Source organism: Mus pahari, chromosome 4 (assembly GCF_900095145.1).
Source record: "Mus pahari chromosome 4, PAHARI_EIJ_v1.1, whole genome shotgun sequence".
NCBI classification, from domain to species: domain Eukaryota; kingdom Metazoa; phylum Chordata; class Mammalia; order Rodentia; family Muridae; genus Mus; species Mus pahari.
The window spans coordinates 111,041,159-111,055,805 of record NC_034593.1 but is presented as its reverse complement, the minus strand read 5'-3'; the positions used below and the strand labels follow the sequence as shown (position 1 = coordinate 111,055,805).

General features: G+C 37.5%; 1 protein-coding gene across 4 annotated transcripts in view; it reads left to right on the top strand.

Annotated features, from left to right (window-relative positions):
• Positions 1-14,647, top strand: part of Fnbp1l (formin binding protein 1 like) — an 83,100-nt gene that overhangs the window by 18,998 nt on the left and 49,455 nt on the right. For all 4 annotated transcript variants that reach the window (XM_029537285.1, XM_029537284.1, XM_021195660.2 and 1 more), the window contains exon 2: positions 10,291-10,406. In XM_029537285.1, the coding sequence (XP_029393145.1) occupies positions 10,291-10,406 (116 nt within the window). The remainder of the gene's footprint in view (positions 1-10,290; positions 10,407-14,647) is intronic.

Below are 14,647 nucleotides of genomic sequence, written 5' to 3'. Positions count from 1 at the left end.
GGAATCACCATGCCTAAACTCATTCTTTTGATTGGCACGGAGTTGAAGCTTGTTGCGTCTTTTCTCTTTTGGTCAGCTTTGAGCTTGAACTTTTACATGACTGTTAAGCACACTCATTTTTCAAGTGGAGAGAACAGAAAAAAGGATGATAGTTTTACAGCAAAAAGCTCCCATTGGCGCTTCTGTTAGAATACTGTCAAGGTGGAATCAGTGTTCTTAGTTTGTTACTGGGCAAGAGAATTCATTGATTTGATCGTGTCTCTTTCACTTGATGTCAACAACCATTATTGTAATCAAATTAGGTCCTATAAGAAAGGAAAATAGGGCTGGAGAGAAGGCTTGAATGGTAAGAGCACATGGCTACTCTTTTAGAGGATTCCCAGCACCTTAGGACAGCCTACTAACTCCAAATCCAGGAAACCTGATGCTTTCTTTGGGTTCCCTAGGCACTGCATGCATGTGATACACATGCAGACAAACCACCTATGCACATGAAATTAATTAAAAAAGGAAAGTGTTGGCTAAAACATGCATATATTTCTGTTTGAAAATGTCCCTAGGGAACACAGGATCATGATTGTGGATTCTTAGTCTGATAGAGTTAAAAACAATTGAAAATGGACCCAGAAGGATGCTTGAGGGCAGTTTATTGATTTTAGAAGAAACAAAACAAAAAAACCTGATGGGACAGGCAAAGTGGAGATCTGTTCTAGTCCCCAAAGGAACTAAATGGATGTTGCTTTTAGAAAAAAGGTTGAAAAAGCAGTTAGGTTTGGCATGCAGCTCCACAAGCAACTGCAAGGCCAAGGATAGAGAGGGATGGGAGCGAGCAAGAGAAGAAGAGAGAATTTTCAGCATTTCAGAGCACTCGGCTTCTAATTCTGCTAAGTGACATGCTCAGTGTCTGCTAGAAACGGGATCAAAGGAGGCACTACTGAAGTTCCAGTGTCATTACGTAGTCTTCTCAGTATGTCTTCAGGTATGTTTCATTTCTTCAAGCTTCTGAAATAGACTGTTTTTCCAATGGCAGGTTCCTCTTCAGGCGATTGCTCATTTGAATCGACTTTTTAAAAAGGGGACAATAGTGTATTTTTGTAATCTGGGAATAATCTTTTGGACATTTTAGAATATTATGTATTTACTCAGGGTCAGAGGTGGAACTCAGGTCCCATTCTTTGTATGAAAAATGATGTAACAGAGTGAGTAGGTTAAAGAAAAAAATTTTTAAAAAATTACAAAATAGATGTGATTGTCAACTTGGTGGTATTTAGAATTACCATGGAAACACCTCTGCATTTGACTATAAGGGTATTTCCCCAAAGGCTTAACTGACCTGTCCTGATGTAGGCAGTGTCATTCTGTGGTTTGGGTTCCCAACAGAATGGGAAGGAGATAGCGCTTGGAGCACCAGTTTTCATCTCTGTTTCCTGACAGTGGCCAGCTGCCTCATGTTCTTGCACAGTGCCTTCCTGGTCATAATGGAGCCCAAACTTGCCTTAAATTGCTCTTGTCCGGCGTTTTATAGAAATGACATAAGTAACCAGGATAATGGCCATTCTTAACCAGAAGGAAAGAGCCTTATCCAAATGAACTTCAAAAAGCTCATTGGACATCTTGGGGGTGAGGTGAATGGGGTGTGGATAGGAAGGGCAGTCCAATTTTTGATAACTTTTAAGCCTGTTAATTCTGACCAGCTACCTAACAGACTCATCTGATAGATATAAGTACTTGCATATATATAAAATACAATTTGTTAATGATATTTCTTAATTGTAAATGTTAAGGCCTTCTAATAATACTAATGGAAATAAGGCATAAAGTATTGTCTGGGTCTACTCTGCTTCTTTTAAAATATAGCAGCATATATGGATGGAACTAAATTATCTCAGCATTTAACCATAATTATATGGTAAGAGTAGCATGAGGTCACTCCGTGGAACTATTCCCAAGAATATACTAACAGCTAAGTATCACTTCAGTTAGATTAGCAACAGGAAGCCTATTTGATTCTAAATAATAAATGTAGCTTAAAAGTATTTATTTAACTAAATGAATTGAGTTGAAGCAAGAAAACAGGAAATTAAGATTTGGTTGTATTAGCTCTGTTACCTTGCGCAAATAGTTTCTGTCTGTAAGGTTTTTTTTTATTTTTTTATCTACAACAGTCTGATATTTAAAGTCCTTTCTAGCTATTAAGGGCCTTTGATTAGATTTTATACTTACTTTCCACTTACCAAGGAGATTAAGAAACTACATTGGAAAGGGAAAAAGAGGCAGGCCAGAGTGAAAAAGAAAATTAACCTAACAGAGAATATCAAGAATTGAAAGAGGAACCTGGAGAAGGAAGCTAGCACTGTCCTGAAGAGTTTACATGTTAAAAACACAAAGTATACACATAAAGAACAGTTATGCTCTTGGCTTCTCTGCTGATGATTTGGGCTGAAATATTAAGTGGGCAAACTCCAGAAATAAACTGTAAATTCTGAGTAGTGTGCTGACCTGCAGGATAGCAGTTGGAGACATCCCTTTAGTAGAACATCTATTCTGTATATGCTGCCCTCCCTCTGAACTACCTGACTCTTAGTAACGCCATACTGTCTTTCTGTTGCAATGTTTATGTTCAGGAAAACAAAAAAGGATAGTGATGCTGGCAATTCATACACACCAAAGAGAATCTAGAAAGTGTTTTCTTTAGGGGAGAAGGTGAAAGTTTTCAATAATGAAGTAGGGGAAAATGTGTCCTGCGGTTGCCAAGATTTAGCACAGCAAGATTTTCTTTTTGAGACAGATTATATTCATACATTTTGTATGTGGGTGCACATGTATGTGCATGTGTTGGTCAGAGGACACTCTCAGGTGTCATTCCTCAACTTTTCCACCTTTTGTGGGAAAACTGCGTCTCTTTCATTAGCCTAGAACTTTGCCATGCCACACGCCCAGCTTTGTCTTGTATGTAGGTTCTGGAGATGGGGCTCAGGTCTTCCTTCAGGCTTATGGAATGAACCCTCTCCCTAGCTCCATCTCCAGTTTTGGAATCAGTCTCACTCTGTAGTTCAGGCTGGCTCTGAATTTATAATCCTCCTGCCTCAGCCTCCCAAGTGCTTTTATTACAGCCATTACAGGCTGGCTGTGTAATTTTTATATTGTTATAATACTGTAGTTTAAATTATATAAAAACACAATTGAGTTTGCTAGAAGATATAAGACCCAAATTTTGTCTGAGCTTGAAATATACAATCTGACCTCTAACTGTTGTTAGTTAGCTATTAGTATTTCACACATCCTAGAAATACTAGGTAGTAAAATTAAATTTACAATTATTTGATTAATAATGCTCCTTTCACAGTGCTTTTGCTTACATCTTATGTCTAATGCCAAGCTCAGCATTATTTTAAAATGAACTAAAAATCAATACCAGTGCCAAGTTCTGTGTTAAATACTTTCCCCCTTAAAGCCATGTAATTGCTATAGTTTTGTAGATGTAGAATCTGAAGTTCAAAAATCAAAAATAGGCAAATGGTACAAGACTAAATTCTGTGGGAAGACAGAATTAGCAATAATAGATCCTGTGAACTTGATGTGGTAGCATTTGGCTGGGAGCAACCCATAGCTGAAGTGTTCAAATGTACAGTTTGCAATAGAGCTAATAGAGGTTGTACCAAGGGAATGTTTTTGCTACATGTCTTTGGTGGAACCATTCCTCTTTTGTTCCAGACATAGATATTCACCTACCTTTTCAACAGTTCATGTGAAAATTTCTTAAAAACAGTACAACTTTTTAAAGTCAGGATTACCCCTACTCAGTCTTCCATTTTCGTAAACAAGTTCATTCTTCTAGTTGATGGGGCATGAAAATTGATGCCTTTAACAACACCCAGTCAAAACATCACAAAGCTTTATTTACACAGCCCTCAGAGTATCGACAAAATTGGAGGTGGTGGTAAGTAGGCTCATACAGTAAAGTGCTTCCCTTGTAAGCACGAAGACCCAAGTTTGATTCCCAGAACCCATGTGAAATACCAGGCATGTGCTAGAGTGGAGGAGCAAGAGGATCCTTGGAGCTCATAGACCGGCCAGATGGAAGATGCCCAAGGAATGATATCTGAGACTGTCCACTACCCTCCACATGTATGTCTGCACATGTGGGTGCACAAGCACATGTGAGTGTGCACACACGAATATATAAACTCTTACCACTTCTCACTGCTCTGCTGCTCCCTTTAACCCCCTCAAACCAACTTCACCCCAAAGAACTACTATTTTAATTAACATAGAAATCAGAGACTGACTTAAAAGCCTCTATTAGGGCACACCAGGCTTTGGCTCAGAATTTTCTTATGTATTTTCAAGTCACTCAGCGAAAGCTAAGATTTGGGGGATAGAAGATAGAGACAGATGATTGGCGTTCTGACATTGTATGCTTCCATGTCAACATCAGGTCATTTTCTTTCCTCACATTGTAGTTGTGGCTTTCTTTCCCTGGAGTAAGCCAAGAGTATATAGTCCGAGGGATATAAATGTTTTAACCACTGATGTGAGACTACACTAGGTTCCAGGTAAGCAGAAGATAGGGAGTGTGGGCAGCTGATCCAAAGAGGTAGACAGCACGTAGGTGTTTGTTTTGTGTTGGTGCTAAGAAGTGTTAGAATGCCAGTAAGATGAAGCAGGAGCTTGATGTAGCTCATGTTCCTTTCAGAGATCTCTGCTCAGATGAAGTTAAGGTTCTTGACTTTGATGCAAAAAAAAGAATTTGGGACAAGCCAGTTTGAAGAGAGTTGAGTTTATTAGGAAGAGAGATTCACATACTGTTTGAACGGGGAGGGTACTATAAAGAGAAGCATTCAGAGAAAGGAAAAGATACCCCCTTAGGCATGCGATTCACATGAGATAGTGAATCTCAAGTGTCCTAGCATAGCTGGTTTGGTGGCTTTCAAGTTATATTTCAAAAGGCTGTAAGACCTCTACCTTTGATAAGAGAAATTATAGGACTGCTCTGGAGGTACTTAGATAGGATTTGTGCGTCAAAAAAGACTGCTGAAGGGTTAAGACACTTTTTTTTACTGTAACTGCTGTTGCTTGTGAAATTCATATATGTAATTGTGCCTGCTTGTGTACCTAGCCCCTCATCATGATTCACTGCTAAACATGTGCATGTAAAAAAAACCCTCAAATCTCCATGTTGGGTTGGTAGTCTTCACAGCGCATGTTAATTTTGCTAACTTCCTATCTTTCTATCCTACTTCAGAATAGAAATCTTCAATTGTTCTCTTTTTTTGTAAAGTAGGAAGTAAAGTTGTTGACTGTGAACCGAGTGGGTAGGAGGTGGTTTACATTTAATGCAAGAGAATAAGGCTATGAGATAATTGGCTAGGATAAAGTAATAGTGAATGAATGGGCTCCAGCTAAGTAGCCCTTAGTTTAGCAGAGGGAAATGTCAAGGTTTGACCAGTCAGCATGATTCTTGGTCTTTACCTTCCTACAGTAGCATGAGGAAGGGTTGATTTCAAACAAACAAACAAACACCCAACTGACTATAATAAGATCATTAAGATTTGACAGTGGCAAGGACAATGAGCAGTATTTGCAAAGAGCATGGAATCCAGCATGTGTGAAGATGGAAATGAAGACATGGTAGTAGTAGTATGTCAGTACTAATGTCTATAGGGTCAAACAATTGCTGGACTAGAGTTTTGAGGGGAGACAGAAAAAAGACAAGCCATCTAAATTAGATTCTTGAATTCCCTTGTAGGTGTGGAGAAGGAGGGTCATGCTGTGGTAATGTTAATGACAGTGGAAATAGCCATGGGACTGGGTAGCTGAGGCAGGTAAGGTCTGTATAGTAAGTTCTAGGGAGAGAAGTGACAAAGGAGATTGTAGTACAGAGAGTCTGTGTTGATATTTAAGTCACTGTGAGTGTAATATAAAAGTCAAGTTGAAAATTTTAAGTTAAAAATACCTGAGTTGTCCAAATATATAAATTTTAATTCTACCTTAAACATGAAAATAATTTATTACACAAAAGCACATTATTGTTTGAGGTTTTTGTTTGTTTGAGGTGTTTGTGGGTAGATGTTATTGACTGAACTTGAATCATAATTGCTTTATAAGTTTCATGAGACATAAGCAAAAAGAAAATCTTTCTGTCGTCCATAGGACTTAAAGAGGAGAAAAGTTGTGTTAGATCTTTTAAAGTGTCTTTAGTAGTAGTTTGGTATTCAGAAGTGCTGGAGAAACTCTGGCAGGCAAATAGAGCCATAAAGTACATCTAAACTAGGACAGCAGAGTGATTATTCAGCTTTCAGTTAAAAAAGTCTTTAAATGGTGATGCCCCTTGGTACTTTGCCAGAGTACTTTATTAGGACTTTATTTGGATGCAAGGCTGTATTAAAGTAATTATAAAAACAAGAATTGCATATTTAAAAGTGACTTCTGAAAAAAATTATAACATTTTGTAGTAGGTGATTTATACTGAATTGTATTTAAGGTATCTAGATGAATGTAGATTAAATAGATATATTTATGAGCTAGCACATTTTATAGTCGATTATCAGAGTACCAAACAATTGGAGTTACACTGCATACATAGTGTGGGACATTTAAGTCGATGCTGATTCTAGCACTTAGAATATTTTCCTCTTATTCTGAGGTAAATTCACTTGGGATATTTTAGAAAATTAAAAAGAAGTACCAAAAAGAAGTAGAAGAGCTTTCTTGCATTTAATCTGAGATAAGATGGATGTAGGGCACGAACTAACAGACTGTGGTATGGACATGTGAAACGAAGAGACAATGACTAAAATGGGGAGCAGTAAGAAGTTAGATGCAGCTAGTAATGTGGAGTGAGAGATGTGCTAAAGACAGCAAGAGCAGGGGAGCAGTGATAAACTGCCCATTGTGATGATGCAATATTCTTAATTTTTAAAAAATTATTTACAGGTGTATGTGTGTTTATGGGTGGACATGAGAGTGCCACCGTTTTCCTGTGGAAGTCAGAGAACAACTTTGAGAAGTGAGTTCTTTACTTCCATCACTTGGGTTCTGGGGATCAAATTATTTAAAACAGGACTCTTTAAAAAAGAGCATACAAAATGATCCACTAGAATTCTTTGTATTGTCTAAAACTCTACTAGGATGTAAAGCATGAATTGACACCAGTGTCTTGGATTTAAAGAGATACTGGGTTAAATTTAATACAGAGAACATAGGCAGACAAAAGAAATGACCAACATAATGCTTGTCATGTTACTATATTTGGAGAAAAAGTTTTTGTTTTTAATAAAGAAAAGACCCCATAATTTTAAGGGCTTATCACTATAGGACTGACCCCACTTTAGATCCAATCCTGGGCCTTCAGAAGGCTTGATGAAATCAGGTGTCATAATTCACTCTGATGTCTCACAGAACTCAGAACACCTTACTGTTGATGGATGATGCATGCAGGCAAACAATCCTATGAAGAAGACATAAGATGAGGTCTGGGAAGGCTCGGAGTACAGGGGAGACCTTTGGTCTCTGTGGCACACGGCTGTGTTCACCAACCAAGAAACTCTCTAAACACATTGTTACAGGTTTTTTATGGAAGTTCCATGACATAGGCAACATTGATTAAATCCTTGGTTTTTGGTTTTGTAATAAATCCCTAGCTCCTCTTATAAAGAGGCTGAAAGTTTCAATCCTGCACTAACAGGTTCCTTTGGTAAATGACCTCCAATCCAGGTCACCTCATTAGCATAAAATCAAGTATGGTTCCAGGGGGACTAGGAGTTTAAAGATCAGGAAGCATGTCTCTTGTCACTCAGGAGTTCTAAAGGTTTTTAGAAGTTGTGCTAAGAACTGAGGGCAGGGACCCAATAAGCATTGATTTCTTGCTTGCTCTTGTATTACAGATATAGTATCTATAACATCACATCAGCAATGTGGCAACAAGCTAAATACTAATACTGTAGAAGCTGCTTAGAAACCACCTCTAAAGAATTGCATAACAAAATGTACAACAATGTCGTCATATAGTTGACTGTGTAGTTTGATTAAAGTACAGATATTTCTAGTATTTCTCTGTTAGGTTCTGTTTCAATATGCAAGTATATTTAGAACCACCTTTTTTTGTGTGTGAGCCATTAAGGAAAAGATGTGTTGAACATTTATTCTCAGTAATAAAGGACTTCAACAAAAGCAATATTCTATGGAAAAACTATGGAATTTTTCCTTTCTGTTACTACTAGCCCTGTGCTTTGACTGGAAGTTTAAAAAGGAATTTGAAATAAAGTTGAAATTTATTCACTTTGTTGTTTATAGGTATGGAGAAAATGAATGAGAGAAAACCATAGAGCATTTAGGTATATTGTTGTTATAGTTAACCTCACAAAAATAATATTTTTATAGTATATGGAAGACAAACTGTTTTCAGTATTCCTAGTAGGAATTGGGAGGGACCTTGAAAATCTGTTACTCATAAATTCAGTTTATCTCTTGGATGTTTTAAAGTTGTTACCTTTTAAAATAAGTGGTTGTCAGTTATATGCTCATAATATGTAATTTTGAGATGTGTATCTTCAAAAGATAAAGGGAACTTTTAATGGCTAGTGATAATTTGCCTTTTTAAAAAAATTGAATTATGGAGAAAATATTCTGATAATGAATGTTTGGAAATGTATCACTTACCTATGTCACCTACAAATACTATTATCTATTTATTGCAAGTAAATATGAAAAAAAGATTAAAAAGATTAAAAATTTAAAGATTATAATTGACCTGATTTACAGGTCTGTATTTGTATAAAATACAAGGAGTATGCTGTTCCTACAGACAGAGAAGGGCTGAGACTGGCAGAATAGAGCAGAAGGCAGTTTGAATGTTTAAATGTTATTTTCCTTGTGGAAGTTGCTAAAGCACTGCTTGTACAGCTTAGAACTGGCCTGCTTAGGGACTTGGTCATTACTAGCTGCCTGTCTCCCTCTTCTCCTGCAGCTTGGTTTGGGCATGGTAGGCAGGGAAGTTCAGCACGAGCAAATCCATTTTGGCTTGATCTGTTGAGACAAGTTGAAGCCAGAACAATGATTGCTAAGTTTTGTTTTTGTTTTTGTTTTTGTTTTTTTTTTTAAAATTTTATGTGCTTAGGTGACTTGACTGCATGTATGTCTGTGTGAAGGTGTAAGATCCTCTGGACCAGGAGTTGTGAGCTGTCATGTGGATGCTGAGAATTGAACCTAGGTCCTCTGGAAGAGCAGTCAGTGATTTTAACTGCTGAGTCCCAAGTTCTGTTTGTTTTAAAATAAGTAGAGTTTTTTTTCTCAGTGTTCTTCAGAGAAACAGAATCAGCAAGATACATACATACATACGTACATGCATACATATGTACGTACGTACAAAGAAAGAAATTTTGTTTTAGTTTTTTGCTTTTTATTTGCTTTATTAACTTTACCTTTTCCTGTGAAAATGGGTAAAGCTCTTCTATCAATAGAACTTGGACTATGAGCAAAGGTCATGGGTAGCTAGCTAGGAACTGGGAACACAAGACTCACTTGACAGTGAGAGTAAGATAGTTCCATAGTACATGGAGTGGGAGAGTCCAGGGGAAAGGAAAAGGGTAGATACTACCTTTCCTGAGCTCATAGAAAGTGAGAACAGCCAAGGCATGAAGCGCTGTGTGGTGTTTCTTCAGCTCCCATGTAAGAGTGTTAGGCAAGTTCCTCAGCACACCCGCCATGAATGCATTCTCTTATCATCCATCTGCTTGTTACATGTGGCCCATACAAGTTAGGAACAATTGGTGAGTGAGCTTGTTTGTTGTTTCCTGTGGCCTGATGGCTTTCCCCTCCAAAGGACAACCTCCTTTCCATTCTTTGCCTGCTCCATTTCTTTGGTTTCCTGAGTTTGACTTTTCAGTTGTTTCCTTTGCCTCTTCATTCCAGTTCTTGAAACAGCGTGCGGGTCATTCTGCAGCCTTGGAGATCTGCTGCTTCTCTGTTTGAGTCTGGTGCTAGCCCTTTGTGCACAGGGTTATAGGGAGCAATAACCACTGTAAAGAGACTTCTTACAAATAATTGGCTTACGTGATTGTAGAGACTTGGTAAGAAAGAAATCTGGAAAGGATCACCCAGGGAAGAGCTACAGTTGCACACCAGTGGTGGTCCTCCACATTTGTCCTGGTTTAGGAAGAGGTGGGAGGGACCAGGGCTTCCCTTTATACTTTATAATTAATTACTTCTGTACAAATATCAGAAACTGCTTAAAATATTTGTGGCAACAATTTCAAGCTTGTTCAGCCTGTTCTTGCTTTTCTTTTCTAGGATCAGTTCGACAGCTTAGATAAGCATACCCAATGGGGAATTGACTTCTTGGAAAGATACGCCAAGTTTGTTAAAGAGAGAATTGAAATTGAACAGAACTATGCGAAACAATTGAGGTAAGTTGATTTACTTCTCATTTCTTAGAAATGAAGTTACACATTTAAACAGCTCAATGTTAAAAACAGATAGTATTGTACAGGTTAAAACCATGTGCTCTTTATCCGAAGTGGTTGAGTTAGAGGACTGATGGTTAAGTTAGATAAACCATTGCCTCATACTGTGGGGAGTATTGACTAGCTAGATCATAAGTCACTTTGATTGTAGAAAGACACTTAAACACCTTAAATCTCAGAGCAAAGGGGAACCTGCCTAAGCAGCCAGAGCCTGCTGACTTTAGCCCCTTTCCCCCTTCTACCTGCAAGCCTTTAAATAAAGTGGTTTGATGATTAAACAAACACGACATGGGCTGTAATTCAGTATTTTATACTTTTACTACTTTTGATACTTGTTTTAGAATTCTTCCTAATGTACTAAACTGAATTTCCAAGTCTTCAAAATAGAGTTTGTGCTGAGCTTAGCTTCTTTCTATATATGTTAAAATATTTATTGTCAAAATATTTGAAGGGGAGTTTTTAAATCTTAAATTTGATGGAACTAATCTTAAGCTTTTGTTGAAATAGAAAAATTATCATTGAAATTAATGACAGTTTATCAGGGAGCTTGATAAGAATAATGCTTGAAGTTTGAAGAGCAGCCTGTGAGGTTTTAGCTAGAAGTCCAGGTACTTCAGGTTGCAGAGGACAAAGTCCCAACATGAATTAGGCATGCGTTGTTGAAAAGTATAGGCACATTTCCGTTTGGGATGAAATTAACTGCTCCTTGTTTCTTTGTGTGTGAGTTCTTTCGTCACCCTCCTTTCTACTCCGTCACCACTAGACTTCATCTTCCCACTCTGGATCTGAGATTGACTCTCTTCTCTATTGTACCTTTGAGAGAGGAGAGAAGGGAGAGAGGGGAGTGGAAGGAGGAGGAAGGGGAGACGTCTCTCTGCCACCTTTAGTTTGTTTTAGTTTTTTTTTCAAGACACAATCTCACTTTGTAGCTCTGCCTGGCCTTGAACTCACAGAAATCTGCCTGCCTTTGCCTTGCAAGTGCTGGGATTAAATGCTTTCGCCACCACACTTCCACTTTTTTTATAGATATTCTGATAAGATTTCCTTCTGTGATTCTGACGCAGGTTGAATGTTTATTTTGTGTAATGTATTTTTGAAATGATGATGCTGGATTGAATTCTAGGTAATGGAGAGGAAAGCTGGCTAACGGCAGTAGACTCAGGAAGAAGAGGAAATGGTGAAAAGTCAGTTATGTCTTTGTAGCAAACTCACTGGGTGTAGGATGACAAAGGACTAGTATAATGAGTGGATGATACGTAAAACTTTTTTTAAACTATTGTGATATTTATGGAAACTGATATTATATCAGTTTCCTGATTGTTCTCTTCTGGTTTTTCTTAAGGTACTTTTCATGTAAGAATATAAATAGGGAGCTTGTCAATATTTTATTAATAACATTAATGACAATTTATCTGTTCAAAAATTATTATATGGTAATCATAAACAGCAGGACCACCGGGAGGTTAACATGAAGAGCTTACTTATGCAAATTAAAAATGTCTGCCTTATTAAAATGTCTTTATTATGCTTATGAGTGTTTTGCATAAATTTATATCTCTGTACCATGTGTATGTCTAGTGCCAAGGGAAGCCAGAAAAGGGCATTAGATCTCCTGGAATTGGATACAGACAGTTGTCAACTGCCATGTTGGATCTGGGAGTTGAACCCAGTCCTTTGAAGAGCAGCTGATGCTCTTAACCACTGAGCAGTCTCTCCAGCTCTCTTATCTAGTTTTGAATTTGTTCTCAATTCTAATAAAAGAAATTTATAGCTTTGAGTTTCCAGTACAAGTGAATTGAAGACATACATAAATGACAAATGATAAACAATTAAAAACACAGAGGAACAAGATCAGTTTAGGAAGAAACAGAGCTAACTACCTCTGGAGCCTCAAGGATATCACTCTGTTACAGCACACCAACAAGAAGATGAAAGCACGGAAGAATGCCTGGGTCCTCAGGAAAAGAGTTAACCACCTTTTTTCTTTCTTTCAAGAAGACGGCATTTGACAGGGTGCCTCAAAATACAATCCAGCATTTTAATTTCTATACTGTTTTGTAGGAAACATAAATATGAATGCACAAAATTATCATTGCTGAAAAAGTGGGATTCCCTTCTAGAAATACCTACCAACATATGAATGATGAAAAGTATTATTGTCAAAAGAAAAAAAAAAGAGCAAAAAATTAAAAGAAAAAAAAAGAAAAAAAAAGAAAAACAAAACAACAACAACAAAAAAGTATTATTGTATGTATCCAGTTTAAACAACCAAATATACCAGCTTATTTAAACTTAGACGATTGTTCATATTCAGTCCATCAGTATAAAAAGCATGTTGCAGAATGTAGCTCTTACTGCTTGCTTGAATTTGTATGTATAATTAGGTAAAGTTTTGAAATTTCATGTGTCCTGAGAGCTGTACGATTCCAAGTGTTTCCAGTTGTTGCTCTTGTGGACTGGGAGCAGGTAGGTGGTAAGGGAAGGAGACTATTTTTACTTTAGCCATTTTTGTGGTATAATTTTCAGTGACTGTACCACTTTGGTCATTTAAAACTCTAAGCAAAGTGGTGGTATACTTGGAAAGAGTTCTATTACAAACTGCAAAACAAAAAATTGACAATTTATAAGATAAAACGTAGACAACCTAGTGTATCTTAATTACCCAGGGCACCACCCAGATCTCAGAGGTTGTGGTGGATTGAGTTTTACTAGGGTAACAGGACTGACTCCACTAATTAAGTTGCAGACTTTGCTGCTGTTCTAAGACTGGTAACTATTGCTTCACTGACTTGGAAGGGAGGAAGGCTAGTGTAAGGCTAGACTGTATTGAAACAGGGTGGCTGGAGCTCCTAATGATTTATGGGAAAAAAATCCAGTTTCATAGGGCAAAATGGGATTTGTCATGTCCATACTGTGAGGATTTGCCTCTTTAAAGGAGTCTGGCACATTTCTGTCCTAACAGGCGCTCGGTAGCAGGGCTGTGGGTTAATGTTGAGGTATTTGGGAGAAGACTTGGGAGGAGGCATGTTTAATCTGAAGCCATCTACCCCTCCCCTCTTCCTGTGTGGAGATTTGCTGCTTTGGATGAATGACTGGTAAATGATTGAATTGTCAGGTGCTGGTTATAGTGTTTTGTTGTTGTTGTTGTTGTTGTTGAAAGGGAAGAGGCTTGCCTTGTTTCTTTCCTCTGTTAGCTAGCTCCTCCTACTTTTGCTGTTCAGAGGTTGACTTCATGTATAGGAAGAGAATAATGATGCTTGCTGAGGTACTCTGATCCTTTATAATTACTGTATTCAGGTTATTAAATATTTCTTCCACTTTTCCCCAGAGGGGGACTGGGCGCAGTGTCTTGTTACTTAGCCAATTTGGCTTCTCACTCACCACCCTTCTTCCTGTCTTAGCCTCCCAAGACAATACAGTCATGTATCATCATGCCCTGCTCCAGGGTCCAGCCCTGCTTGAGTTTTTGTCTTAACTTCCTCCAGTGAAGTGCTGTTTATAGATCTGGAAGTGTAAGACAAATATACACTTGCCTCTCCAACTTGCTTTTTGGTCATGGTGCTTTGTAATATCAATAGAAACCTTGACTAAGACAAGAGACAGACAACCAACTGAAGTCAGTCAGTGTGTGTATGTATGTGTATACAGGGTTCAGAGACGGTACCTGGGCATGCTGTGCACACTCTGCCAGTAAGTTTATCTCCAGTCCACTGATTTTAATAAATCTGTAATATATATATATATATATATATATATATATATATATATATATGATTGTGTGTGTGTGTGTAATATATATATTACAGTAATATATATATATAAATAAATCTGTAATATATATATATATATATATATATATATATATATATATATATATATATGGCAGGGATTAATTAAAATCTCTATAACACAATAAGAATATACTGTTTTCTAGTAAAAGTAATTGAAGTATTATGTTGTATCATAGAAGTATAGCTTTGTAATCTTTTTTTCTTTTAATTATTTTTTTTAAAGATTTATTTATTATATGTAAGTACACTGTAGCTGTCTTCAGACATCCCAGAAGAGGGCGTCAGATCTTGTTACAGATGGTTGTGAACCACCATGTGGTTGCTGGGATTTGAACTCTGGACCTTCCGAAGAGCAGTCAGGTGCTCTTACCCACTGAGCCATCTCACCAGCCC